This window comes from Passer domesticus, chromosome 3 (genome assembly GCF_036417665.1).
Source record: "Passer domesticus isolate bPasDom1 chromosome 3, bPasDom1.hap1, whole genome shotgun sequence".
In the NCBI taxonomy this organism is placed as follows: Eukaryota; Metazoa; Chordata; class Aves; order Passeriformes; family Passeridae; genus Passer; species Passer domesticus.
In genome coordinates this window covers 55787802-55813785 of record NC_087476.1, presented here as the reverse complement: position 1 = coordinate 55813785, position 25984 = coordinate 55787802, and the positions used below count along the sequence as shown (strand labels likewise).

The following is a 25984-nucleotide window of genomic DNA, read 5'->3' as shown; positions in this document are numbered from 1 at the left end:
AGGCTGAGAAATTGAGGAGAAAGTTAGTTAATTTGTGTCTTTCTAAATGCTTTTTTTTGCAATGAGGTGAAATTATGAAGCTCACAGTTCTTGTAGAAATAAACTATTTCTCAAAATAGAAATAGAAAACCTGAATCATTTCCATGCAATTCTTAAAGGCTTTTTTCTATGTAAGATAGCATATACATTTAAGGAAGCATGCCTCACAGATTTGTCTATGAATCTGGAAAGTTTTTTAATCTTTTTGTGTTTTGTCTTGTTTGTCTTTGTCTTATTTGGATGACACTGCACAAGAGGAACAGGGATTTATTTATGCTAGCAGCAGAATAGAGTGAAAAAATGATTTTTCCACGTATGCTCCTGCACACTGTTGGTGTCAATATATGCAGAAAAGGGAGAGTTTATCCTTGACTGACGTTGTATTGCATTGCATTACAATTATTATAAACAGCAAGGTGTCCAGTGAAGATATCCACAATTTTACTGCAACTGTTGCTTTTGTTGATGGAGCAAGTATAAATGGACTGGACTCACCTTGACAAGGTAACTTTTGCAAAACAGCCTGTATTTGCAGCAGAGGAGAAGGGATGTGACCAGAGTCCTCATGCTTCTTCCTGTCCTTAGAGTTGTTTTTCAGATCCTCTCTAAGGTACTTAAAATGCCTATTGCAGCTCAGTTTTGTTGGATTTTCCTCCTTGTGGACAGGAGACTGCATAGCAGCTTGGTTACACAGAGAGCCCTCTATCAAACCTGCTATAAAACTGCTGTGCTGGGTGCTGGACACCTGTCAGGGCTTAGAATAAACCCAGGTTAGTGATCGATTGGGAGAGACCCTGCAGTAGCAGCTACTTGCTTGTGTTGACCAGTATGTGGTGTGTTCTGTCTCCTTCCATGTCAGCTCCTGAGGATGCTGCAGTAATGAGCTGGCTTCTTAAAAACCAGACTTCCTTCATGGAAGTGGGTTGGGTTATGGTGTTTGCGCAGTTACTTTTACTGCAGAATTATGCTTCATTTTAATAATTTAATAAGCAACTGGTATTCTTTAGAGAAGTGCTCAAATGTCTGGGTTTCAGGAAGTTACCAGGGGCACTTTAGGATAAGAACATAAAGTGATTGATTTAATGACTTCCCCTTGGCTGAGCTGTAATAATTGATTTCATGATCAGTTATTGTGCACTATAACAATGTGTGTTTAATGTGTTCTACACCCACATTAGAAGAACAGCCAATACTTCAATCCCTCTTCACTCTGTCCTTGAAAGACCATTATAGATGGGAGTACACTAGAATGAAATAATTACAACAGCACTGAAAAAAATTAGGGCAGATCCTGAACTTGAGACATTGTTGCTGGTGTTCCTGGTCACTCTGGGGCATGATTCTATTTAGAAATGCCAGAAGCTGTAACAAAATATAAAGAAAAGATTATAAGATTGGATGTTTTCCCACTCTTTCAATCTTACTGAATCTTTAGTCCTTAGAGCTCAGAGGACAACCTTCAGGCCCATCCTCACTTTATTTTCTCCTTCCCACACATACATCAGTTACTGTTTTTATGTGCTGGTGCATTCTCTTGTTTTAGAATAATCAGTATTACACACTGAATTAAGACAGAATAAAACAAATTACTTAAAACCAAATGATTGAAATTTTTGGATTTCATTCCAATTAGGTGAGTTGCTGGGGGTGCTTTTTAGTATAAGCTGGTATCTTTTGACTGGTGTCCTGGATTTGATTCCTCTGATAAACTGTCACTCTTGGTTAAAATAGAATTAGCAAGATAGCACTGTGGCATTATGATTTATGTAAAATTTGAGCGAGTGAACTAGATTAATAGCTTTAAAGAGGGTCTTACACAGAAGGCTTACATCTGATGAAGATATTGCAACCAAATCAGAATCATTGAGTCATAGAAAGGCTTGGGTTGAAAGGGACCTCATAGTTCTTGTTTCAACCCCCGGCCATGTGCAGGGATGCCACCCAATCTATTGTGTTGCTCAAAGCCCCATCCAACCTGGTTGTGAAGATTTCCAGAGATGGTCCATCCACAGCATCTCAACCTGTTCCAGTGCCCCATCACCCTTACAAGTAGAGATTTTTCTTCTGTAAACCTGCTCTCTTTCAGAATGAAGCCATTCCTCCTTGTCCAGTCACTAGGTGCCCTTGTAAACGGTGTTTCTCTTAATTTTCCTTGATCTAGGAATGTTTTCTGCTTTCAGTCAAGTACCCTCAGCTGAAGTGCAGAAGGAAAACACATGGAATTGGATTTTAATAAATTGAGGAAGTCTGTTGTCCTCAGGTAAAAGCAGTTTGAACTGGTGTAGTTGTAACAAATAATTCTTTTGTTCCAATAACCTGCTCTGAAGGGACTCTGAAGTTTATTGAATTCCACACAAATTAATCTGTAACTGGATGTGCTGTTTGTTGACTCACTTGTTCAGCTGGAAAGAAGTAGGAGATTTCTTCATAGTAACCCACCAGGTTGCAGCATGTGTGAGGTATTTGAAAAGCATTTCTGCAAGGTGACTGTGCTGGTGCTGTTGTCACTGCTTATTTGCCTTATGAAGCCATAGCTGGAGCATAAGGCTCACATGGAGCAAATCAAATGTTGCGTTAGATGTACACAAAGGAACTCTTTGCTGATTCTGTTTATTCTCCTTCGGCTCAGGAATAAGGAAAGTGACTGAAAAGCAATGTCTTTAAATATCTGTTGTTGCTATAGCCCTGTGAACCTCAGACAGTAACTAAAACCCTGTCTGTCACTTTTTAAGTATAGGATGGCGACATAGGTGGGACCATTACAATTAGCATTCAGGAGGAGCTGTTCTGCTCCTTCTTCCTGTGAGGTCCCAATCCTTGCTGTTTTGTAAGGCAGGTTTTGTTGTGCTTGCTCTTCCTGCTTGTCTGGTTCTTGTCCTCTGCAGTGCAGTGCCTCGGTGTTTGTTGCTCATGTTGCTGTTGGTGTTTCTTCCATGCACACCCAGTGAGTGCCACATTTTCTGTGCAAGCATTAGACCATAGCTTCATGAAACTGGGCAGTGTGGTGGGTCTCACTGAAGGAAGCTGAAAGAAACAGCTGCTGGATGGCTATAAAGCAGTTTTGTGTGATTCAAGTAAGAGGTGAAGTTACTGCAGTGGGGTAATAAGCAGCACTCATTAAACACATTTGTCCTCAGTTTCATGCTTCTATATTGAGATATATTTTTTAGAACTCTCAGGATTTTCTTGTTGATACATGTCATCTCCATCTGTAAAGCTGCAACAAGCTTGGTCCTGGCCACTTGGGGTTTTAAAGTTTGGTTTTCCAAATGTGAAATAGAATGGAGTTTAAAGCAGGAAGACAGCTGATTGTGGGTAGCTTGAGAAAACTTCACTCTTGTAGCTGAAGTTGCTGGTAAGCATTGCAAAGTAAGACCTTCCTCAGTTTCCTTTGGCTAATGCTGTATATGAGCATCAGTAACAGTGTTTGGACACTTCTCAGCCCTGCCAGAGGAGGTAGGTTACCTCCACTCTGTTCTTCCTTTCCATTCTCTTAGTTGGTGCATTGCCTTTCAAGCATTAGGATTTTACTGAAGGATTTGGGTGGGGATTTTTTTACCTTTTCTACTGCAGCAATGCTGTGGTGTTACACTTTGTACAGTTATTACTAATTCACAGTTTAGGATTAAGATTATTTGCACCCATGATATTAGAGGAAAGAAGTTGTTTTGGTCTTCATTGCATTAATTTATTTGTGCCTGTATTTTAAGTTTTAAATTTCCTATGCCACCTTTTAAATGTTCTGATTTCAAGGACTGGAACCATCAGTTATGTGAACATGGATTTACTTGTAGTAATGAAACAACTTTGCAAATCTGGCTGAAAAACAAGATGAGGAGGAAGGAAAGGAAACTTTCTTTGCTTGCCAGCCTAAAGCAAGGGTAGTTGTGTGATCCAATATGTGAAACATGGTTTTATCTATGAAAAAAAATTGTATGTATTACAGATCAGTCAGGAACATGTTTTTGAAGTACTCCTACTTGTTAAACATTGTAAATATTTCCACTCCAACTATCTCTACTTTCATGACTCTTGTAGAGAAAAGGTCTTTTATATCAGAGACTACTACTTTCCTTTTTATGTTCTCCTTAACTAGAGGAAGAGCCTTCCACTGACTAGAAATGGAATGACTGTTTGGCTTAGTAAAAATCAACATGAGCTGACTCTTGAATAATTTTCCCTGTAGGAATTCAGGTTAGGTCTTAATTGTTTCTCTGGCTCATCATTAACCATGTCTGACCTATTTCTGAGCATGTGACCAGCCTTAGAGAAGCTGAGTAGCTTTTACAGCTAATAGTTGTGTATTGTGAGATCTAGATCAGGAAGGCTGCAAAGACAAGTGAAAAGTCTTCTTAATATCATGGTATTGCTTCTTTCTAAGACAAAACTAATTTTCAAGTGAAAAAAATGGAATTACTAGGCATGCAAGACAGCAGTTTCCTGGGAAAAAATGCATTTTTCTTTCATGGTGTCATATACTCTGCTTCCTGCTCTGCTCAATTTCCAAAGTGGACTTGCTTTCTTATATTGCCAGCCCACAGCTGGCAAGGTGCTGTTTGTGCCAGTGCAGTGTGAGCCCTGACAGAGCTGTTGATTTCCATTCTATGCAAACATCTACCCTGATGTGCAGTGTGAAGTGGCTGCAGGAGTTTGCAGATTGTTGCCATACGCCGGTGACTTTGGTAAAGAATGCCTGCATGCACACGTGGTGTGTGCCCTTGTGCAGCTCCTGAGCAAAGTCCAGCAGCCACCTGTGTATGCCAAGGAGCCTATGTGCTCACGTGAGCCAGTGTCTGACTTTGCACTGAAATTAATTAAAATCATGCACGAGACCCAGTCAGTCTCTGTGGCAGGATCGGTAATTCCAGGACAGGAGGGACCTTGGATTACTCCTGTCTTTTGGAACTCTTTGGGATGTTTGAAGACTTGGGAAACTGGGGAAGGGAAAATCATAAAGAATAAAGTTGCCTAGGAACCTGTTAAAGCTGTGCTGTGGTCTTGGGTCCCTGACTGTTATGAGTATGTTTGCAGTGCAGTTGTGATCTTTGTGATCTTTGTGGGCTTTGTGATCTAGGCCTGAGCCTTTGGGACACTTGAGTACTACTGATGGACTGAGGGGACCGGAGCAGATGCTGTGTGCTGTGATCTGCCAGCCTGAACTCCCTACACAGGGCTGAAAAGCTGGTTAATGAAGGAAGGAGGCTGTACCCTTACAAATACAACCATCAGCAGTGAAATCAAGAATTGAGGAACTTATGTTTTCCAAAGAGTAATCCCAGGTTTTCAGCAGTTTTGCTCTTCATTGCCTGCTTGGTTCTTCTCCCTGCTCGTTTCACAAATGGAGCAGTGGAAGGAGCAAGCAGAGATATTTCTGCAGTCTAACCTTTAGTAGCAGATGCTAAGCTACCCTGCTTTTCCCTTGAGGAAAGGAAGGGATATTATCCTATGATCTAAGAAATTGTAGAGCTAGTTTTTGCTTTTAATCAGATTCTGTGAGGCCTGTGCGTGTGGATGTGAGGGAAGAAGACCCTTTCCCTCTGTGATCCCCATGGTAATATCTTAAATCCTGTTAAAAACTTTGTTCATGAAACTATCACTATAAACTGAATGTCTATAGTTTAGGTGGCTTTGTGGTTATATGTATAATATATCAAATATTTGAATGAGAAGTAGCTACAGTGAGAAATCAGTAAAAAGAAGCCAAACTAAAAGAGTTAGAAGTCTATAAAGGATGTATTTTTTAGTCTGTATACATGCCAACATATTTCTATTAATAAGGAGTACAAAGACTGGATTTCTTTAACTTGTCAACCTGTAGGTATATACTGTAAATCAGGATTTCAGGAAAGTCAGCTTCTCCACTTCCTTTGTTATACTGGCCCTACCAACTTGTTTTTCACTTTTTTATGAAGCATCTTCCGGAGTGCTTCCGGAAGCTATTGGCCAAAATTTACTTTTTCTGCTCTGCCTTTTTTTCTATTTGTTTACTCAAATAAGCATTTTCATTTTCCTATGAAAATATTTTTGGCTATACTTCATATAAACAATAATTTATTTTTTTCAATAACACCCATTATTGTGAAAGTTTATGGTGGAAAATACTGAATTACAGGAAGCATAGAAAAAAAAAGCTATTATTTCAGTCCTTAGGATTTGTTCTCTAATTTTTCCCCTTGTGATTTGAAGTCCTATTAGAAATTTGCTATTTTTATGCATACTTACGGACTTCATGGTAAAATGTGTTTTAATTTTATGCTAAATTTTTGAATCACAAGACCTGAACTGCCACAAACTCTGCCTCTGGAATTGTATATCTGACCAATTTTGCAGTGTTGGCTTTTAATTTTCTCTCAGCTACCTACTTGTGTTCAGCTTTAGAAGCTTGGAATGCAAATATTTTAAGTATAGGCCATTTTAGGTGAATTTTTATTTAAAACACAAACCTACATTTTCTTCACTTGCAGTTAAATAATGCACCCCTAGGTGGCGGTAGGACTTCGACACCGGGACTTTTTCTGTATGTTTTGGTTTCCTTTTTACTCTCCCTTTTAAAAGCAGCTACGAGTAACCGTGCCCCTCGGCTCTGGAGTCAGAAGGCAGAGTGCTTTGGAAAAAATACTGTTGATTTACTTTTTAGTCTCCCTTTAAAAAATACATACGAAAACCCGAGCCCCTCGGCTCTGGAGTCAGAAGGCAGAGCGCTTTGGAACAAATATAGAATAATTAGTGTCCAGTTTTATAGATATTAAAACTCCATATTCTTGAAGATAACACCAGCCAGTTATCTTTTTGTTTGTTTTAAAACAATGCATTACACTGGCCATAAAAAAAAAGAAGCTTAATTACCCCGAGTTCGTGTTAATCAGTGTGTGTGAGCAGCTGCATCTGCCCAGAAGTGCGGGCAGGCGGACACTGCCTCGCCCAGCAGGCAGGGGGCAGGGAAGGGCTGGTCCTTAGTAGCCAAAACCAAAAATCTTCACTCATGGCTTGCTGTGTTTCAATTCAATTCAATTCAATTCAATTGAAACACAAGCCGCATGAAACCCATCTTACAGGCCTGCTCCCCAAGGGAATTCTGCTAGCAGTTTATGCCATTCAGTTATCTCAGAAACACTTGCCTTAAGTATTTGATTTTTTACCTCATGTAAATGTAACTTTCCCATTTTGATGTATTCATTACCTGGGTGTGCATACAAAGTATTGGCTGTAGCAGTTGTCAGCATTGGGATGTTTTGTAAAATAGTGTAGATAATCCAGTATCATCTATACAACATTCACTGGAGATTTGTTATGCAGCAAAGATCAGAATTAATATTATTAATAAAAATGCTTTAAGGAATTGCAGTTTTACCTAACTGGTCAACATAACTCATAGCTTATTTTCTTATTTTACCTGAAGTTCTGTTTCCTACAGATCACTTCCATAGTGAATAGAAACGTACTCTCTTTTTAATATGTTTTTCTTCCTTATGTAGAGTTGTCATTTACTGCATTTTTAACTGTGTTTAGGAAAAACAAAAATAGATAGTGAGCTAATGGAGTGAGGATCCCACATAATATTGAATCATATCTGTCTGTGTGGTAACCAGTCTGTCTGGGGAGAGCCACAGAAATACAGGGAAACTAAGTTTTGCAGTGTGAAAAACTACCTATCCTTTAAGTTTCTGTCCATTTTTCTCCTTGCTTTTCACATGTCAGTAAAATATATTAGGCTGAAAATAAGGCTCAGACAATATGTTGCTTCCTGCTGTTCAAAACTAGTATGTTTAATGAAATACACTTAAAAATCACTGGCAGTTTGTATCCCAGACTTAAAAACGTAAGATGCTTAAAATTGCAATTTAAACCTGGACACATGAGTTTTATTTCCTTTTTAATTGTACTGTTAATCCATGAATGCTTTATTGCTGTCTCTTCATTTATGCATGGATTCTGAAATGTTTGTGTAAGATAATGTTATAGAAGTCTTCCATGTGGATTTCCAAAATGATATAAATAAAATAAACCAGAATAAGAATGGTGCTGTTTATTAAAGAAAAAAAAAATCATGAACCCCCTGATTTAGACTTACTATAATTAAATCATTGAGTAATCTTTAAATTGCCTGTTTCTACCTAAAGATTTTAATACATTCCTATCCTTCATAGGAAACCTCATGTTTTGTCTTTGACATGGCAAAAATCATTCAGTAGTTAGTTCTTCTGGGACTTACAAATGGGATCTCTGTAGTACGTTGAAAAAGTCCTGCATATCTGTTTCTGTCAATTTATTTATATGGCTTTAGAATTGTCAAGCAAAAATGCATTAAACTGAATAGCAATTGTCTCTGCCCCATTCAAATTTTTCTTCCTCTTCACAAACAGCTGCTGAAATACAAAGAATACTCCATCAGCTCGGAACACCACAGGACACGCCTGAGTTGAGGCAACAGCTGTGAGTACTTCACATCATAACACTTCATTTCATTGCATCGTAAACAATCTCCTCTTAGGTGATGAGGTAGATTTCTGTTAGGCAGAGTGCTTGATTTCCTTGAGAAAGGTGAGCATAGAGAAAGATTTGAAACTTGGATGTTGAGATGTACTTTCTAAAAGTAGGGTAGACTGTAAACTCAAATCAGCTGATTTGCTCAAGCACATTGCCTTCAGTATCAGTACAACTATAAAACCTGTGCTGTTTGTTAGCAAAGTGGCATAAACAGAAAGCAGTATCACTGCTCAAAAACATACTCCCACACCCTTCCACCACTCCAGTCAATGCTTCCAATCTGCTTGAAGTGTCACAAGGTAATGAATACATTGGGGGGGGGTTTTTGTGAGGTGGAATACTGGGAGAGGAAGGGGAATGTTGTTTTTAGTGATGAAAGCTACAGTAAGGGGTGACATTATAGAATAAATACCTACCAGAAATAGTAACATAACAGAAGTGAAATCAGACTCCAAGGCAGATGCTCTGCTGGAGTTCAGTCACTTAAAGGTGGACTTTCTCTAATATGCCTCTAGGAGACACTGCCGCTGCTCTCTGCTTCTCTGCATGGTCTTATGAACCAGTATGATTTTTTCATTAAACTCCTTTACCACATTAATCTCAGCATCACAAATGCATGTAAGCAACATGTGCTCATCCTGGCATTTTTTGTGTTTTTCATGCTTTGCTGTGGCCATTGACTAGTAGGGGGAGGTGTGTGTTGGACCAAAGTTGTGATGTTCATTTTGGTGAACAGCCAAATTTCTTCATAATAGCCTGAGTTCAGGGCCCATAACGTTAGTCAGGTACAATCCACAGGGATTATTCTACTTGGGATGGGAATAGGTGAAGAGCAACATACATACACAGTTGATGCAATAACCCAATCTAGGCATAAATTCATACCTAAACAGCACAGAAACTGTTGTTAAGGACATGCTTCAGACTCTAATTGGGATAATTGATGTATATATAGTAAACTTGCTTGAGTTTTTATCGGTCTTTCACTTGTCTGAATATTTGGCCTTTCCAAGAGTTGATTATTTTAAATATTGGTGCTGATGGCTGGATAATAGCTTTCCAGATAAAACCTTTTTATATATACTGGACACAGAAGATGCCAAAGCAGGTAAAGAATTTGAGTTGCTTCAGAAAAAAATAAAAGTGAATATTGGTAAAGGATTGTGTGATAATATCAGAAGTATAATTGCGTATTCATAATGACTACAAATGTATTACTGCACACAAATAAAATAGAAGAAAACTAAGGGGAAAAAAAAAGTGAGTAATTATTAATTATGCTGTCACACTGCAGAATACACCTTCTTCAACACCTGTCCTGACTGGAATCCATGATTTCGTGCCTTTACAGAGAAGAACAGACTAAAGTTTTGTGTGCTTCAGAGAAGCTTTTAGTACTGATGTTTTTTTGAGAATCAGTGAAATTCAGCAAAGTAACCTGATGGTCTCTAATGAAAATTTGCATTTGGTTTTAGGCAACAGAAGCAGCAGTACACCAACCAACTTGCCAAAGAAACTGACAAATACATTAAAGAGTTTGGATCTTTGCCTGCAACAAGTGAACAGGTATAAAACCAAAAAGCATGGCTTGTTTGACTAATATGTTGGCTCATGTGAAATATTTGAGCCACTTCAGTTCTTTATTCCTGTTTTCAAAGCACTGTTTATTTAGTTAGTCAACACATTTGCACAATGTGGGAATACACTAAAATGTAAGAATATTTTGTTGCCGTTCAGACTTGTCCCAAACTTGTTTTTATGTATCAGGAATGAAATAGTGTGACTGAAGTAGTGGAAATCAAGGCAATGTGCTATGCCTTTCTGCTTTTTCAGGTAGCTGGACACTTTGTAATCCATTGCAGTGATGCTGTATCTGACTCTGCCAGCACTCCGAGTGCTTCCAGGGTCAAGGAATTGTGTGCCAAAACACTGTTCACTCACTGTCTGAATAATTTGATTATCACAGTATGTCTGTTCTGCATCACTCAGATCAGCATATGCTATGTCTTGTCACAGGGTTTTCTATTCTCAAGAGGACTAGACAGGAGCTATTACTAAATCAGCCTTCTTTCTGAGGCCTGTGTAAAATCTTTCAGTCAGAAACATGTGAAGTGGCTGTTGTGGTTAGCACAGTCCTGACTGCCCTCCTGTGGTTTCTTATCCTAGCAAAATCTGTCACTTAAATAAGGGAAGAACAACAGGATCCTAGAAAACATGGATTCAGGTTATTGTCACTTAAACCACTAGCTTGTCTGTGGGTAGTTACTAAGGAGCCTTTAAGAAAGTGACATTCTTGAAATGCTGAGTTCAAATGGCAGGCCATGTGTGCTCATCCTGTCAAGCTGTAAACTTCTGACAGCAGTGTTAAAACTTGGGCTTGGTATATAACCTCTAGTTCAGCCAAAGAGTCTTTAGCTTGTTGGGTTTTTTTCCTGTTTACTTATCTTGGAGTTGAAAAGTTCACAGTGAAATGCTTTACTGTTTAATTTTACCCTTTTATCAAAGCTATTTCTTAATGAAATGCATAAATAACAGATTCATGAATGGCAAATGACAACCTTTCAGATATTTGTAAGGGTTGATGAATGCATATATTTAGGAAAATATGGTGGAGGCTCTCCTGAGTGCCCAATATTCCCCTTCCCTTCACTGCATCTTAAAAAAAACCCCAAACCTGAAAGGTTAGAACAAGTATTTCTGGATCTGTTCTAAAGCACTTAAGGGGGTATTTGAACCCACTTCTGGATTCATTTCAATATGTATGTACAGAATTTATGTAACATACATATGAAGTGCTCTGTTCTTTTCTGCACTCTTTCTCCCTTCTATATTCAGTCACCTCTGCATATTTTTGCATTCCTGTCAAAATATTTCACACCAAAGCAGAAGGTTTTACAACCAGCAGATAATAAGGAAAGTAGAAGTTTTCTAATCATTGCTCATTTCTCATTCCCAGGTGTTAAATGAAAATAAATACATTGATTTCCTCTTTAAATGCCTTAATTGTGTGGTTATGTGATCTCAGAAGGAAAGAAGGTTTGTCCATGGAATTGCAAATGGTTTTGTTGACAGCCTTCCCTTATACCAATTTAGAAGAAAGGGTATATATGCCTTGGTATTTAGCAGATTGAAAATAGTGAAGCCTTGAAAAGCCTGAGCTCATTTGACTTGGTAAAACTTTTTCTCCTACAGCGTCAAAGAAAAATACAGAAAGACCGTCTTGTGGGAGAGTTCACCACAGCACTAACAAATTTCCAAAGACTCCAAAGGCAAGCTGCTGAGAAAGAAAAAGACTTTGTAGCCAGAGTAAGAGCCAGTTCAAGGGTGTCTGTAAGTATCAGAAAATGTGCCACTATATTCTTTACATTGGTGTTAGTGGTGTTCTGTGTCAAATTTGCTTCTACAGTGCTACTTAGTTTATAGCTGAATCTAAATTCTTCAGAACATGTGCTGTATGATTTTATAGTAAAGGCTGCATTAAGTTGTAATAACTTCCCTGGACAACTGTTACTTTTTCCTTTCCTTTGTCACACAAAGGAATGAACTGACCCTGTGTTCATGCTGTAATCTTGCAAAAGCAACTTCTAGTACATTTTGAAATGCTTTTGCTCTACCTTTTCATATCAACGGATTTTTTTTCCTTTGGGGAAGAATGACTTGCCAGATTTCAGGGGAGTATTAAGGTGGAGAAGTGCTGAGTAGCTTCAGATTTTCCTTGTCAGTATATCAATTTTGCCTTTTCACTCTGTGCCAAATACACATTCTGTACTTGTAAGTTGTAGAAGGCAGTTACTGAGCTGAATGCTTTTGCTTGTATTTCAGCCTTATGCGTACATAAAGAAAAATCAGGATGGGAACGTGTTGAATCATGTTTCAGTTTGACTTACTAGAAACCTCCCAGTATTGAGTCCTTATAGAAATGCTGCCAATGCTCTTTTCAGGGCTATAATGTTTTATTTATATTTTTAAACACTGATCATGTAGGGTGGGGCTCCAGAAGATAACTACAAAGAAGGAACACTTGTCTCTTGGGACAGGTAGGTTGAATTACTTAATATGCCTTTTCCTAACTCAGAATAATGAACGGCTTACAGGGAAGCAAGCTGCCCATGATTTTTTTGGTGTTTAGAATAAAGATACTTTGATGGCATATACTGGGAGAAAAAGAAGCAGTTCACATGATGTACCTCCTTTTTTTCCTGATGCTTCAGCTGCAGCCATGTCCTTTAGCTCCCCTAAGCTGCATTGGGGTTTTCTGGGACCCAAACTTAGGGAAGAAGAGTCCAACTTGTTGTGGTAAGGGCCCAGTGTTTACTGGGAACTCCCACTACTTCCATATTGTTCAAGAACTGTTTCTTAGTCTCAGATTCTTTTTTTGTGGCTCAGATAGATGTAAATTCTGCAGTTGATAATTCAGAAGGAACTTTGGCCTTGTATTCATACCCAGAATTTCCAGTCAGTCACCTGCTCTGTGCAGCACTGCTCCAGCAAAAGCTGTGATGGTCATACAATTTCTGTTAGCCAGGGACAGACAAGGGTAAAACCACACATTTTATTAACTGATAATGTAAAATAATGTGCTATGCATTTAACTGTAGTTTTATCCTTCTGAATAATTTCTCATTGTATTCAATTCTGCGTGGGTATTGGTTTTGTGTTTTTTGTCTGATAGTCAACCACAAGCACAAGTGCAAGATGAAGAAATTACAGAAGATGACCTCCGTCTTATTGAGGAGAGAGAATCTTCCATTAGGCAGCTTGAAGTAAGTATAAGTGGTTTTAGAGCAGAACATGCTTTTGATGTTCCAAAGAAATAGCATTTTTAAAGGAGCATGAGCATTAATTGGAGACATGAATCTTGAGGAGTTTGGGTTTGTCTGTGGTGTGGTTTCTCCCTTCAAAACTGCAAATATTGTCTTTAGATGTAAATGTACATTTAAAATCTACTGTATGAAAGCCAAGTTTTGATATACTGTGTTTAACTTCAGTGGTTCTGCTGTGGAATAAGAGTGCTCATGTGATCACAAGAAAAAGTACTTACAATTTTTTTTCCAATATGGGCATATTGTAGAACCATTTTAAACAGTGAATATAAATGTAGCAAAATTATATCTCTCCTCACACGTCGTCCCAATGTATTATTCAACATGTTCATTTTTAGGTGGATTTTTTTTGACATTTCTGGAAATACAGAGATTTTCTGTTTCATTTAAACTTTTGTGAAGGTTTCCTAAACTCAGTCTCAAAGTACCAGAAAAACCTTCAAAATAAGCACATTAAGGTTTGTCTTTTTTCATCCTGTAGTATAATGAGTATAATGATGCCCACCCTGGAGGAGAAGGAACGGTATTTATATCTAAGTGCACATAGATGCTAAAATGTGTGATGTACATTAATGATTTCATTTTGCAGGCTGATATTATGGACATCAATGAAATTTTCAAAGATCTAGGAATGATGATTCATGAACAGGGTGATGTGATAGGTAAGCCCAATTCAAATATTACCTCAATTTTTTTTATTCCATTTCTCTGAAGAGCTGCAGTGTAGAACTCCCTTTTGCTGGAAAAATTCCTCTAATGACACTACCAATGCTAAAGCAAATCAGATACAGCTTAATAATGGGTAGACTGGCTGAGATGATTGGGAATAGAGTAAGAAAGAGTGCTTAAAAACATGTAATTTTCCATGTGTATAAAATGTCTTTAAAGTAGTTTTTAGAACTGTTTGGACATAAAATGGGAGTTTATGTAGGACATTTTACTGTATTTGCTAATGGATCTAAGTGTGCAGATTCAGCAGAGAGTCCTGCTTTGCCTTTCGTGCAAACAGGTTTATTGTTTTAACAAATTGTGATTGGAGAATCCATTTTCTATGTCAATTGCTAAGCCATGCTCTTATCTATGTCCAGAATATATTTTCAGGGCTTTTTTTTAATCACCTTGACCCATAATCGGTCCATGTTTTTCTACTGAAAAAAATACAATCTGTGTCCATATGATAGAACACCAATCTAGAATCGTGCCTCTTGGGTGTTGTTTGGTTCATTGCCTCTGTTTCATAAACCTTAGGATTTCTTTTAATCAGAGCAGAGAGCAGTCAGTGGCAAATTGGAGGGCAAGTAAAAGATAATTTAGAAAGGAAAAAAAAATGGTAGAAGTATTGTAAATTTCTGCCTTTGTTGATATCAAAGTTTTGGCCCTGCATGTAGAACAGGAGAGCTGTTACCTGACATGAATTTAGCCAATCATTGCCAGGGCAGTTCTGGAATGAGCTCAGGCATAAGTGTTGGATGGGTCAAGCTTTCATAATACAAGGTACACTGATAGATACTGATCAAGACACCAGCATTTTGGGGCAGCTGTTTATATGCTCTCAAATATATTTCAGCATTCCAAACCTTTGTCTGGGTTATGACTTATCAAAATTTGAAATCTTTATTTTCAAAACAAAGACAGCATAGAAGCCAATGTGGAAAATGCAGATGTACACGTGCAGCAAGCAAACCAGCAGCTGTCAAGAGCAGCGAACTACCAGGTAATGCCAGTTGTGTGAATCTGTCCTGCAGTAGTCCTGACTTACACTTTCTTATGCACTTCAGATTTTGCCTAGCAAGTTCCTCAAGGCTTGAAGACTTGAAGGTTTATCTTGCACTACAATGGTATTTTTCAGTCAATATGAAATAAGTCAGTGACTTCTGAAAGCTTTGGGTTTGCTGTGAGGCTGTTTCCAGCCAGACTGTTTCAGTATCTTCTGAGATTCTATGAGAGCTGGAGTTACACCTTTACTTAAAACAAGCAAACAAAAATCCCAAAACCAACAAATAAAACCTTACACAGACAGATTCCTACTTTTATAATTCAAGAAGTTCAAGGTTGCTGTATATGGGAGAGCAAGCCTTTGGAGATCACTGGAAGAGTAGAGAGCATAGGCAGGAAAATCTTCTGAAGAAGTGGCCAGTTAGTACCAACTTTTGCTGTCTAAAATCTTCTCGAAGCTGTATATATCCAGCTTTTTTTACTTGTTACTTTGATGCTAAAAACATATTTCAAACTGTGAGGCTTCTTTGAAAAGTCCTTAAAATACCATTTCTTTATAACATTTTTGGAACTTATTAGAAATAATCGGATTAGTAATTAATCTTCCACTTTAAGTTAGAGTTAGTCCTTAGACTTTTTTGTAGAAATCCTCTTATGTGTGTTAGTAGTAGCTAGGGCAGTAAATGAGTGACAGAATGTCTGAAAGACTGCCTGCTGATTTCAGAAGTAGGAGAGGTTGCATCCTTGAAGTGTATTCTCAGCGGGACTAATTGTCAAATTAAGTATGTTTGATAACTCCTATTCTGATACTTCAAAAATTCAGGAAAAAATATAGCAGCCAAAAATTTCAGTGTGAGGTATAAATTTTTTGGTTGAAATTTAAAATGAAAAGCTTCATGGTTTATTTTGAGGAGGAAAGGATCTTCCGATCTCAAAGGTAACTTGACAAGCTTCTGTTCAGTGGGTGTTGGAGGAGGCACCAAACACTGCAGAGTTGCTCTGTATTTGGATGAAAGGACTGTGTAGTTTGCTTTGGATTTGAACTTTTCTTTGCTTGAAAACTTATCCTTGTTCCAAGGTGCTGAAAAATTTCAGCAACTATTGTGTCTGGCCTGACCCCTCAAGGGAGTGTTAGAGGCCGAGGTGTGCTGGGAGGGACAAGGCTGTTGATACCCCTACAGCTCCCGCTTGTGGTTGGATGAGCTCTGTATCACTCATCTGCCCTGTGGAGTGCATTCACACAGCAGAGCTATATGGGAAAAGCCAGGCTGCTTCTGCACTTGTAGAAAGGATGTATGTCGAAATAAGTTTGCCATGCCTTGCTTAAGTGTTATTACAGGGGAAATGTTTGACTTCAATGCTTTTTTGGTAAGAGGGGGATCAGCAGGATGCAGAAGGAAGAGGTTGTAAGGAGATAACAGACACAGGAGGAAGGTACTCCGGCAAGCTGATTGAGTTCTAGCAAATAAAACAATGAAATGAAGAAATCTTAGCCTGATGGTGGGAGAAGTGGCAATGAGACAATAAAACTAGAAGAGGGAATTGTTATGAAATTTGGTGGTCTGGCTATTAGTGGTCAGAGAACTGACGGTTTCAATGAAGAACTGACACAGATGTTGTTCTTCAGAGAGGAAAATTTTAAAACCCCCAAAACATCAAAACCACCCAGGCAGAAGAACTTTTGCCAAGTACAGCACAGGCTGGCTTTACTTCTGGAACTATGGCCTAGAATCCCAAGATCTGAGTTGTTATTCCTTGGCTACCAGCAAGAGCCCGAGAAACCCATTGGGTCATTTTCTTCCATCCTTTGAAGGAAACCTTCAGATTGTATACCCTTCAGATACAGAATGAAATACTGCTTCTCATCTTGAGTGCTTTGGTATCTCAAGTTACAGACCTGTATGGAAATGTGAAAGTTCTCAACATGCTCATAATTTGGACTTTATTGTAGTGACATCCATTTAAGTGGTTCTCTAGTCATGTCTCTTTGATTTGGTTTTTTTTTGTTTGTTTGTTTTCTTTAAGACCAAGTTCTACCTTAGAACTTGGCAAAAACACCTTTAAAATAACTGTGAATGTAGCCCAAAATTGTAGTTTGTTGTTCCCTTCTGTATATGCACTAATAGTCTTTTTCTTTTCTAGCAGACCATTTCTGCTTTCTCAGTTGTGCAACTTGATTGTCCATTTTCCTCTCTATGCTGTCACCTGTGCTCATGTTACTTCCCCCAGAGTTCTGATTACATCCATTCATTACATTACTGTGTTTTATTTAATTAATTTATTATGTGTACCAGAAAATACCACTGAAATAATTCTTTTGAATAATATAACCATAAGGTAATGTAGATAGCTTTTTTTTTTCCTTGAACATCTTTAGATGTCTAGACCATCTTTATATGTAAGGACACTATTTAGTTAGATTGCACAAGCAGTAGGACCATAAAAGCATTTGAATATTTTCTGATGTTCTGATGTGGTACAGTTTTCAATCAACTTTGTTTTTTCTCTTTTGCCAGCAAAGATCCCGAAAGAAGATGTGCATACTCATTATTATACTTGCTATTGGAGCATTGCTTCTTGGAGTCATCATATGGTTAATTGCAAGATAAGTCTCTGGAGAAAGCTTTGTAATTTGTATTTAAATTAGGAAATTCATAATCATGGTTTGCTCATTGTGAAGCTGAGTAAAATAGTGGTTCTGTACTTCATCACACTTATTTTTTTTATAAGATTTTTTGTTTTAACCTGAGAAATAATGTTCTCAGTACTGCCATCAGTATAGCTGCCTGGCCTCTCAGAAATGGGTGCTGTCTTACCAGAAAAAAACAGCCAAGATCATAAACTGTTCCATTAACTTAAACATGAAGCATCTTAAGGTTTAAGGGGCTAATCAAAGTAATGATAACTTGTGTTGACAGGGTTGGTAATTATCTTTTGGGGTATTGCTAAATGTTGCTGCCAAAAGAAACTCCTGAATTGTTGCTTGAGGCAACAAATTCACATCTCAGAATTTATTTTTAAGTTAAAAATATATTTCTTCTCTCTTTCTCTTCCATCACATTCACCTACCCATTTGATATGGGTGGTTCAAACATAAAACATAGGTTGCTGAAGTTGATGTGATCTCTCTTTTATACCTGAAGCCTGTGAATTAAACCTTCAGTTTGCTTGAAATCTTTTAAATATTCCATTTATCTCTATATCTGGCATCAAGTATGGCTATGTCTGGAAGCCTTCTGGAAAGGTAGGGAGGTTGAATGATGTAGTTATGTGAATTTTTTGTTCCAGTCCTTGCATTAACAAATACTGGTTTTTATTGCACACATCTAGTATCTTTGCATCTGAAGTGTGCATGGGTGAATTTGGTTAGATGAAAATATGCTCTAGTCTGTGACTTCATAGACTTACTGGGAAGAATAGAAATTGCCAACTTCCTAAGCTGCACTTAAATGTCACTGTTCTGAAACTGCTGTGATTTAGTTTCCATGAACAGGTGCGAAATGTGATAGCTTAAAAAAAGAAGATTACAAGTTCAATTCCAAGTTCAACACTGGTATTTGAAATTAAGTTAAAATCTGACTGAAAGCATTTAAAAAGTTTGATGCTTATAGCCTTTAAAATTACCCTTTTTCCTTTTGTGCCATTTTGTACTAATATATTAAAAATGTAAAACCACTTTTTTGCCAATTAATCTATTTGCCTTTTTACTTGTCTTGATGAACTAATCTGAAAAGTGTACAGATAAAAAAGTCACTTAATCTGTATTTTATAAAGTTCTTCCATACCAGAATGATAGAGAATACACTGTGTACATGGTGAGCTATGAAATATTATTTGGGAAGAATCTAACTGTAAGCATAAATTAATTGTAACCATGCAACCAAAATAAAGGTCTTTTAAAGAGTGCACTTTTCTAGTAGTTGCTTTTTTTTCTTTTACAGAATCTGTCTTTAAAAGCACAGCTGTTTGCCTTTATGTGAATGATTGAAACTTCTCTGAACAACTCCAGAGAATTTTAGCTCAGCTGGTGAGGTGGCCCCAGGGAATCTCTATTCCTGTACTGTACTTCACATTGTTGATGAAAATTCTCCTGGGTCTTACATTCCCAGCTAGTGATGCTAATGCCCTGGGATTTTTGGTTTCAGACTACACCAGTCCAAACTAGAACAGCAGTCAACATTTTAGCTGTAGCTAAATGTGTAGCTTTCTTACCAGTGAACTGTCTAAAACTGACTTTGGAAATTTCCTGGCTTTAATGTATAACAAACATATTGTGCTACTGCAAACAGGCACAGACGGATGACCTAATCCTGTTTGCCCAGGAGAATCTTTTCCCTGTTGCAATACCTCATATCTGCCTCTGTCAGTGACTGATTCCATTGACATGCTGAGGAACAAAAAGAGCTCTTTGGCAGCAGAACTTCACCTCTGACTCCTGACAGATGAGAAATTCTGCCTATGCTTGATACTTGTTACATTGCATTTGTTCTTGTTTGGTTTTCTATTAGGAGGATTCTCTACCAAAATGCATACCACCTTGAAGAATATTGTTGTTAGGAAGAGATGGTATATTTACCATCTTGTTTGATTGTTTACCTTATAAAGGGATGAATACTCTCATTACTGAGATTGTCGAGCAGTGACTGCAAGGTGGGATAGCCAGTACATAAAAGCTTCCACTATGAGGAGCTGGTGAGAATCAGGCTGGGGCAGCAGCACCAAATAACTTGGAAATTCTGCAAGTTTCACAGCATTACATTTCCCAAACCCCTGCTGCAACCTGCCGTCTCTGCTCTTCTGTGTCTGATTTGTGTGCATGTCTTTATTTCCCACATGGAATTGTCTCTTTATTTTCAGAGTCATGTGCCTGTTCAGCTGCTCTCTGGTGTTAGTGGTTGGGGCACTCCGAGGGTAAGAGTGCTGCTGAGAGTCCCCGTGTGTGCCTTGCTAGCTTTCATTCAAGATTTATTGAAATAAAACACTGCTTGTTGTGTGGGGGTGCCTCCCCCACATGCTCTCAGATGAAAGAATTCTTCCTTGAATCCTAGTGGAGGTGGGGTACTGGAGCCCTTTACCTCTGGATGAAACAAAGGGCCAGCTCTCAGAAGTCACAGGGACAGCTCTGGCAGGTATGGTGGCTGCTGCTGCTGCCACCCCAGGGGTTGGTGGGGTGGTCAGTGCTGGAGTGTTTACACACAAGCTCCTTTACCTGTTGGAGAGACCAGCCTGCGAGACCCTAATTGCACATTAAGTATCTTGGTGCTGTTCATTTTCAAACTTGATTAGGCAGAAACAAAATGCTGGTAGGGGTTGTATTTAGAGTGTTCATGTTGGGGGGCATAAATACTCCTTTCTAAGCTGCTCTTAATGGAGCTTCTCTCTATGGTTTTCCTCCTCTACATGCATACACTCTTAAATGTATGAAATGCAACTTCCAAGTATTTAAAGGAAGCTTTGATATCTATTAAGAACCCAATAAAACATCTGGGTGTAACATGTACGAGTCAATGTTTTTAGAACAAAGATTTTGGCTGTTCTGAATTATCCATCAATATCTGTCAGATTAGGAAGGCCAAAAAATGCAATCAAAGCACCCTTCATTTTACTGAAGGAACCTGTTAAGAATAGTTCCTTTGTAGTTATCTTAACCCCGCACCAGGGTGCTTTTCTGTTCTTTCTTACTTTCTCAAAGAGCTGAAAATCACAGGGGCACACAGCTTTTTAAAGGTTTTTCTTTTCTTTCTCCCTGTACCCTTTTAAATTGTTCTGATAATCAGCAGGATATGCAATATCCCCCAAACTAACTTCATACCTAGGAGCTTTCTTAAGTTACCCACCCGCACAATGTGTGTGCATTGTCAGCAAATATGTTTGGTGTCAGAGGAGTGGGCTAGATTTTGGATATCATAAACCATGAAAAAAAAAAAGTAAGAGGTCTAAAGGTGGGGGGAGGAAGAGAATGACATGATCTGTTAGTGAAGTTGAACCAATACCCTTGTAGTTGATCACTGGCTTAGGATGTTTCAAGCACTGTTGTTGGGTATCAAATTTGAAAGACACGACTTGCTTTGCTTTTGTTTAATTCTGATTGAACCTCGTTGATGATTTCAAGAGCACCAGTGAGAGGAAAGTGTGGAGATCTCTTTGCTGCTGGGTATCAACAGTTGATGACTTTCTGTTTCTTATGGTACCTGTGGTGCAAAGTGGTGCTTAAGTGGGTACCATGCAGCTTTCCCTTTCAGTTTGCAATTAAGCCCAGAGCTCTCACCCAAAGCTGTTGTGGAATGAGGACTAATTATCCTCTGATGAGGTGCCCACCTGCAGAGCCTTTCTAGATGCTATTGCAATATAAGAGTTGCAAGAATAAATATCTGAAAGCAATCAGCTTCCAGGCATCTTTGTCTTTGTAGACAAAGGGTCTCTGAGGGGGCCTCTGATGCTGCAGAGGTTTCTGTAGCTCAAGAATGCAGATAACAAAGCATTTACTTTATGTATCCTGATACATGATATCCTTCATATAAAGGGAGTTATATTTGCTTAATATTAAAGAACTCCACAAATCCAGGAATAACCAGAAAAGTTTGCAAAATTTTCAATTTCTAGAGGCAGAGAGTCAACAAGTGATGCTGTAACTTGTTTCTTAACTCATTCTAAACTTTTTCTGTTGCCTGTATTGAATGTCTAGTGTTGAGCACAGCTGTAGTGATTTGGTTTGCTCCTATCATAAGTATCACTATTTCAAATATTAGAAAGGTACTCGGGAAGGGGAATGCATCACACTTGTGGGTATGGTGCAGGTACAGAGGGGGGCCACAACATGGCTGGAGCACCTCTTTTCTTAGGTCTGAGGGAGTTGAATTTGTTCAGCCTGGAGAAGAGTCCAGGGAAACTTAATTGTGGCTTTCCTGTACTTGAAGAAGTCCTCCAAGAGAACTGGAGAGGGACTTTTTACAAGAGTGTGTAGTGATAGGACAAGGGGGAATGAAAGTGGGTAGGTTTAGATTAGATATAAGGAAGAAATTATTTACAATAAGGGTGGTGAAATGCTGGGATAGGTTGCCCACGATGGTGGTCGATTACCCAGCCCTGGAAGCATTCAAAACCAGGCTGAACTGGGCTCTGAGTAACCTAATCTAGTTGAAGATGTCGCTGCGCATTTCAGGATGGCTGGACTAGGTAACTTTTAAAGGGTCCTTCCAATCCAAACTATTATATGATTCTGCATTTGCAAGAATATCCTAAGAAATATTCTGTATTAGTGTCTGTTCTTTAATAGTCATATCTCTGTATATGAACACAACACTTCTTTGCTACTGCTGATAAAATATATTTTTCTGATTTAAGACAAAAATAACTTAGATTAAAATGATTGTTGACACAAGAAAAATAATAATTTTGAAGCTTTTTCTTTTTATTACTCTCACGTTTCAAAATATGTCTTTCATATTTTAAAAAATGTAAAAGGGGAAAAGTAAAAATAAGCACAAAGAAAATTGGAAGGAACTAGCAGCACATTTCACCCCTCCTTCCTCCTTCAAGATTTATTCTGGACTGAGTTGTAATTGTGTTTTCCCTTTATTTAATGTTTGTGCAGAAAAAGTTTGGTGTTTGGCAGTACTGATTGAAGTCTGAGAGGTAATAAGGGTGGGAAGGAGTAGGCACACTGCGTAATCCAGGAGGTGTAAATGATAATCTACCTTCCCACCTTTACTCATAAAAGCTGCTGGAGCTCACTGTAGCTGCCAAGTTTACATCTTAGAAGGAAGGACTCCAAGACCCACAGGGAATTCCTCAGGAAGAGCTTCAGCTGCTCCCAAGTCCTGCAGGCTGGATGGACCTTTATCTAAAAGAGGTAAGCAGGGACAAGGAGAGTATCTATTCTCCTCTAAAGGAGAACATGAGCCAGTAACCTGGGGAGAGGGTAGATGTACTCCTTGCCGTCTGCACCATGTTTGCTCCCTTCCCACCCACCCCCTCTCCCAGACACAGATGTTCTCAATGCAGAGGAAACTGAAACCCCAAAGTTGGGTCCTCCATATCTTGTCTTCAAGAACTTCTCTGCCACGGTATTACTGAAATAGGGAGATGCCTCATTGTCTAATATTCTGTTCTCCAACAGCTTTTCTACAATTAGATAAAGAATAACTGTTTAGCTACTGTGTTGTCAGGGAGAACTAGGCTGAAGGAGTTTGGGGGATCAGAAAAGCTTATTAAAAAGTAGATTTGTACTGTGTTTGTAAGATGACAAAAACAAGTTGCTTATCACGTATCAGCCATAGTTTTGATGTCTTCAGCAAATCATTATTTAAAATAATCAAGAGAACTTTAAATAGAGAATTAGACCATTTGTCCCTGATTTGCATTGTTTCTGTTAGTTTACAAACTAGTCTGGAAATTCCCAAGCAGGAAAGGCTTGAAGCTCTAGGGGAGGGAGATGTCTGCTCAGAGAGCCACTATCATTCATCTGCCCTACAGTAGCATCCCTGGAAAAGGGCAGTCTGGCACCTGAGCTGCCACACGTAAGAACAGGACATCACTAATTTTCAATTATCTCAGGTCCAAGGAGAAGTAAACAGAGCTGGGGGAGAAGAATGTATCCACAAGGAAAGTCAGCTCAGCAGCTGTCCAGAAAATCATCTCTGTCTGTTTGCAGCAGGGGGAGGCCATAGCCCACAGACTCATTTGCTAAGGCCAGGTGTACACACTCTCCTGCCAGCTGAGGGAGAGGAGGAGAGTTTTGGGGTGTTTGGGGAGTTTTGGCTCAGTTGTAAAGGAGGCAGTTCTCATGTCTTAGAAGGGGTCATTAACCGTCAAAGACCCTCAGACTCATTCCTGGGGCCTTCCACCAGAGGTCTGCTCTCCGCCGGGGAGGAGGTGTTGGGGCATTCCTGCATATATCTGAACATATAATAATCCATTGAACTCCGTGTTTCCTGGGGCCCCCACTGGGAGCAGGGTGAAGAGGAGCAACAGAATGCCACTGGATCCATGGGGGTGGTGGCTATCTTCCTACTTTATCTGTTTCTCACCCTCTCTGTCTCTCTCCACCTGACATTTACTGTGAAATAAAATCCATACTATTGACTTTGGCACGTGGTCTTACCTGCATTTTAGTTTGGGCAGAGGAATCTCTCTAATAAGCATAATCAAATCTTAACATTGTGTCAATTCACCCAAACAGGAAGTAATTTTTTTTTTAAAAAGCAACACTGCATGACTTGTCCTGATCTTGCCTTTTGTACTGGCAACTTTTCCTCTGCTCCAGCCTTTGCCTGGCAGCCTGTACAGGCAGAACCAACTCTGCTTTAAGGCTGTGCCCACCCCACTGTGACGACTTTCTGCAAATAAGGTCAGTTAGGTTGGCTACATGATTGCTGTACAAGTCAGTAGTTCTAGGCTGGGAACAAACATTTTATTCACTCACTGTCAAAAGCATTCAGTAATGAAGCAATTTGACATCATCAATTCAGAAACTTCCATGAACTTCTCAACCAGTTATAGCTTTCATCTTAGCACACTCTTCCCAGTAAAGAGAAAAGTTCAGATTGTTTATTCCAGCAGATACTGGAGTGAGACTTTTTTGTTGTTTTATCCCTGCAGTTCTAATTTTATGATGGAGCTGCACCTGAAAAAAAGGCAAGTGCTCAGTGAGCCAAGCACTTCCTTGCAAAACAACCCTCCTGTCATCTCCTCTCCCCACCCGCAGTCCCAAATTTACGTCTGAACATTGCCACGACCATAGAAGTTTGACCTCAAGTTTCTTTCCCCTTGGACATAAGATATCCATAAACACTCTAGTTGAACTTCAACTCCTCTGCATTTTAGGTAGAAATTATTTCTCAAAAAAGAAAAAAAAAATTGTGAGGTTTATGATTCATCCATTTGCAAACACAGCTCTACAGAAAAAAAAAAAGAAAGGCTAAAGGGATATTTTGTAAGCCACGCACATAGACTAGAAGAGTTCTGGAAACCCAGAAATATTACAAAAAGACCACAAGACTAAATGAAAGTAAGAAAAATATTTGAGAGGAGAGGACAGGATGAGGTAGGGGAGACAGAAAAGGATCTTTCTATAGCTTGTGCTACAGAGAAAGGCAGAAACAAACGTAACAACTGTAGGTCTGAGAAACTGGAGGTGACTGTGGAGGGCTGTACTGAATAACACTATGCAACATATTCTGGGCAATAAATGGTAGCTGACTGTACAGATGTCTCAAATTTTGGAAATTACTCTTCTATGAATAGTCTTCTGAAGCTAGCCTTTTCTACAGCCAGAAAAACCATCTTTGCTGTTGTTGTTTTATGGCTTTGGGAGGGGAAAAACAGGAGCTGTTCTGCATGTTGTGTTTCATTTGATTCCTGAGAATTCAGTAGTTTGGTGGAGTCATTTTGGCTATGACTCTAGGGAAGTGGTCAATTCCCTGAACTTTTATTAACTTGCCAGTTATTTTCTTGTTTTCTGGGAGGGCTGCATTTGGAGTAAAAATGCAATGAGAGCTGGAGCAGAAGCAGGACACATTAGGAAGGTTTGCAAAAGGATTAAGAACACCAAAGTAGTAGCATTATAGTAATATACAGAAATTGAGATATAGAGCCATAATTCAGTTTGGCTATGCATGAGTTTTTGTGAGACAAATGTATGTCAGTCTCAAAAACTTAAACACTTAACAACTCAGATACTTTATTAAATCATATTCAAAATATCAAGAAGGCATAAATATTTTTGCCTTGAAAACTTCCTTGAGGCTGCAAAGTCAGAGGGTGTTGTATTTTAATTACTTCTTGTTCGTCATTACTTTTATGCCTCATCTCTTCTGCCAGGAAAGTGCTGTTGAAATATGTGTTCCCTATGCAGGTTTGTTCATTTGTGCTTTTCAACATTATTCCTTTGCACCAAAATCATATCTCCAATACTCCTG

At 38.7% G+C, this 25984-nt stretch overlaps 1 protein-coding gene across 1 annotated transcript in view; it reads left to right on the top strand.

Annotated features, from left to right (window-relative positions):
- Positions 1–18973, top strand: part of STX7 (syntaxin 7) — a 31728-nt gene extending 12755 nt beyond the window's left edge. Inside the window, exons 3-10 of the mRNA XM_064413208.1 lie at positions 8403–8472; positions 10002–10092; positions 11719–11856; positions 12511–12563; positions 13199–13289; positions 13939–14011; positions 14981–15063; positions 17582–18973. Of these exons, the coding sequence (XP_064269278.1) occupies positions 8403–8472; positions 10002–10092; positions 11719–11856; positions 12511–12563; positions 13199–13289; positions 13939–14011; positions 14981–15063; positions 17582–17674 (692 nt within the window). The 3' untranslated portion in view covers positions 17675–18973. The remainder of the gene's footprint in view (positions 1–8402; positions 8473–10001; positions 10093–11718; positions 11857–12510; positions 12564–13198; positions 13290–13938; positions 14012–14980; positions 15064–17581) is intronic.
- The last annotated feature ends 7011 nt before the right edge of the window (positions 18974–25984 follow it).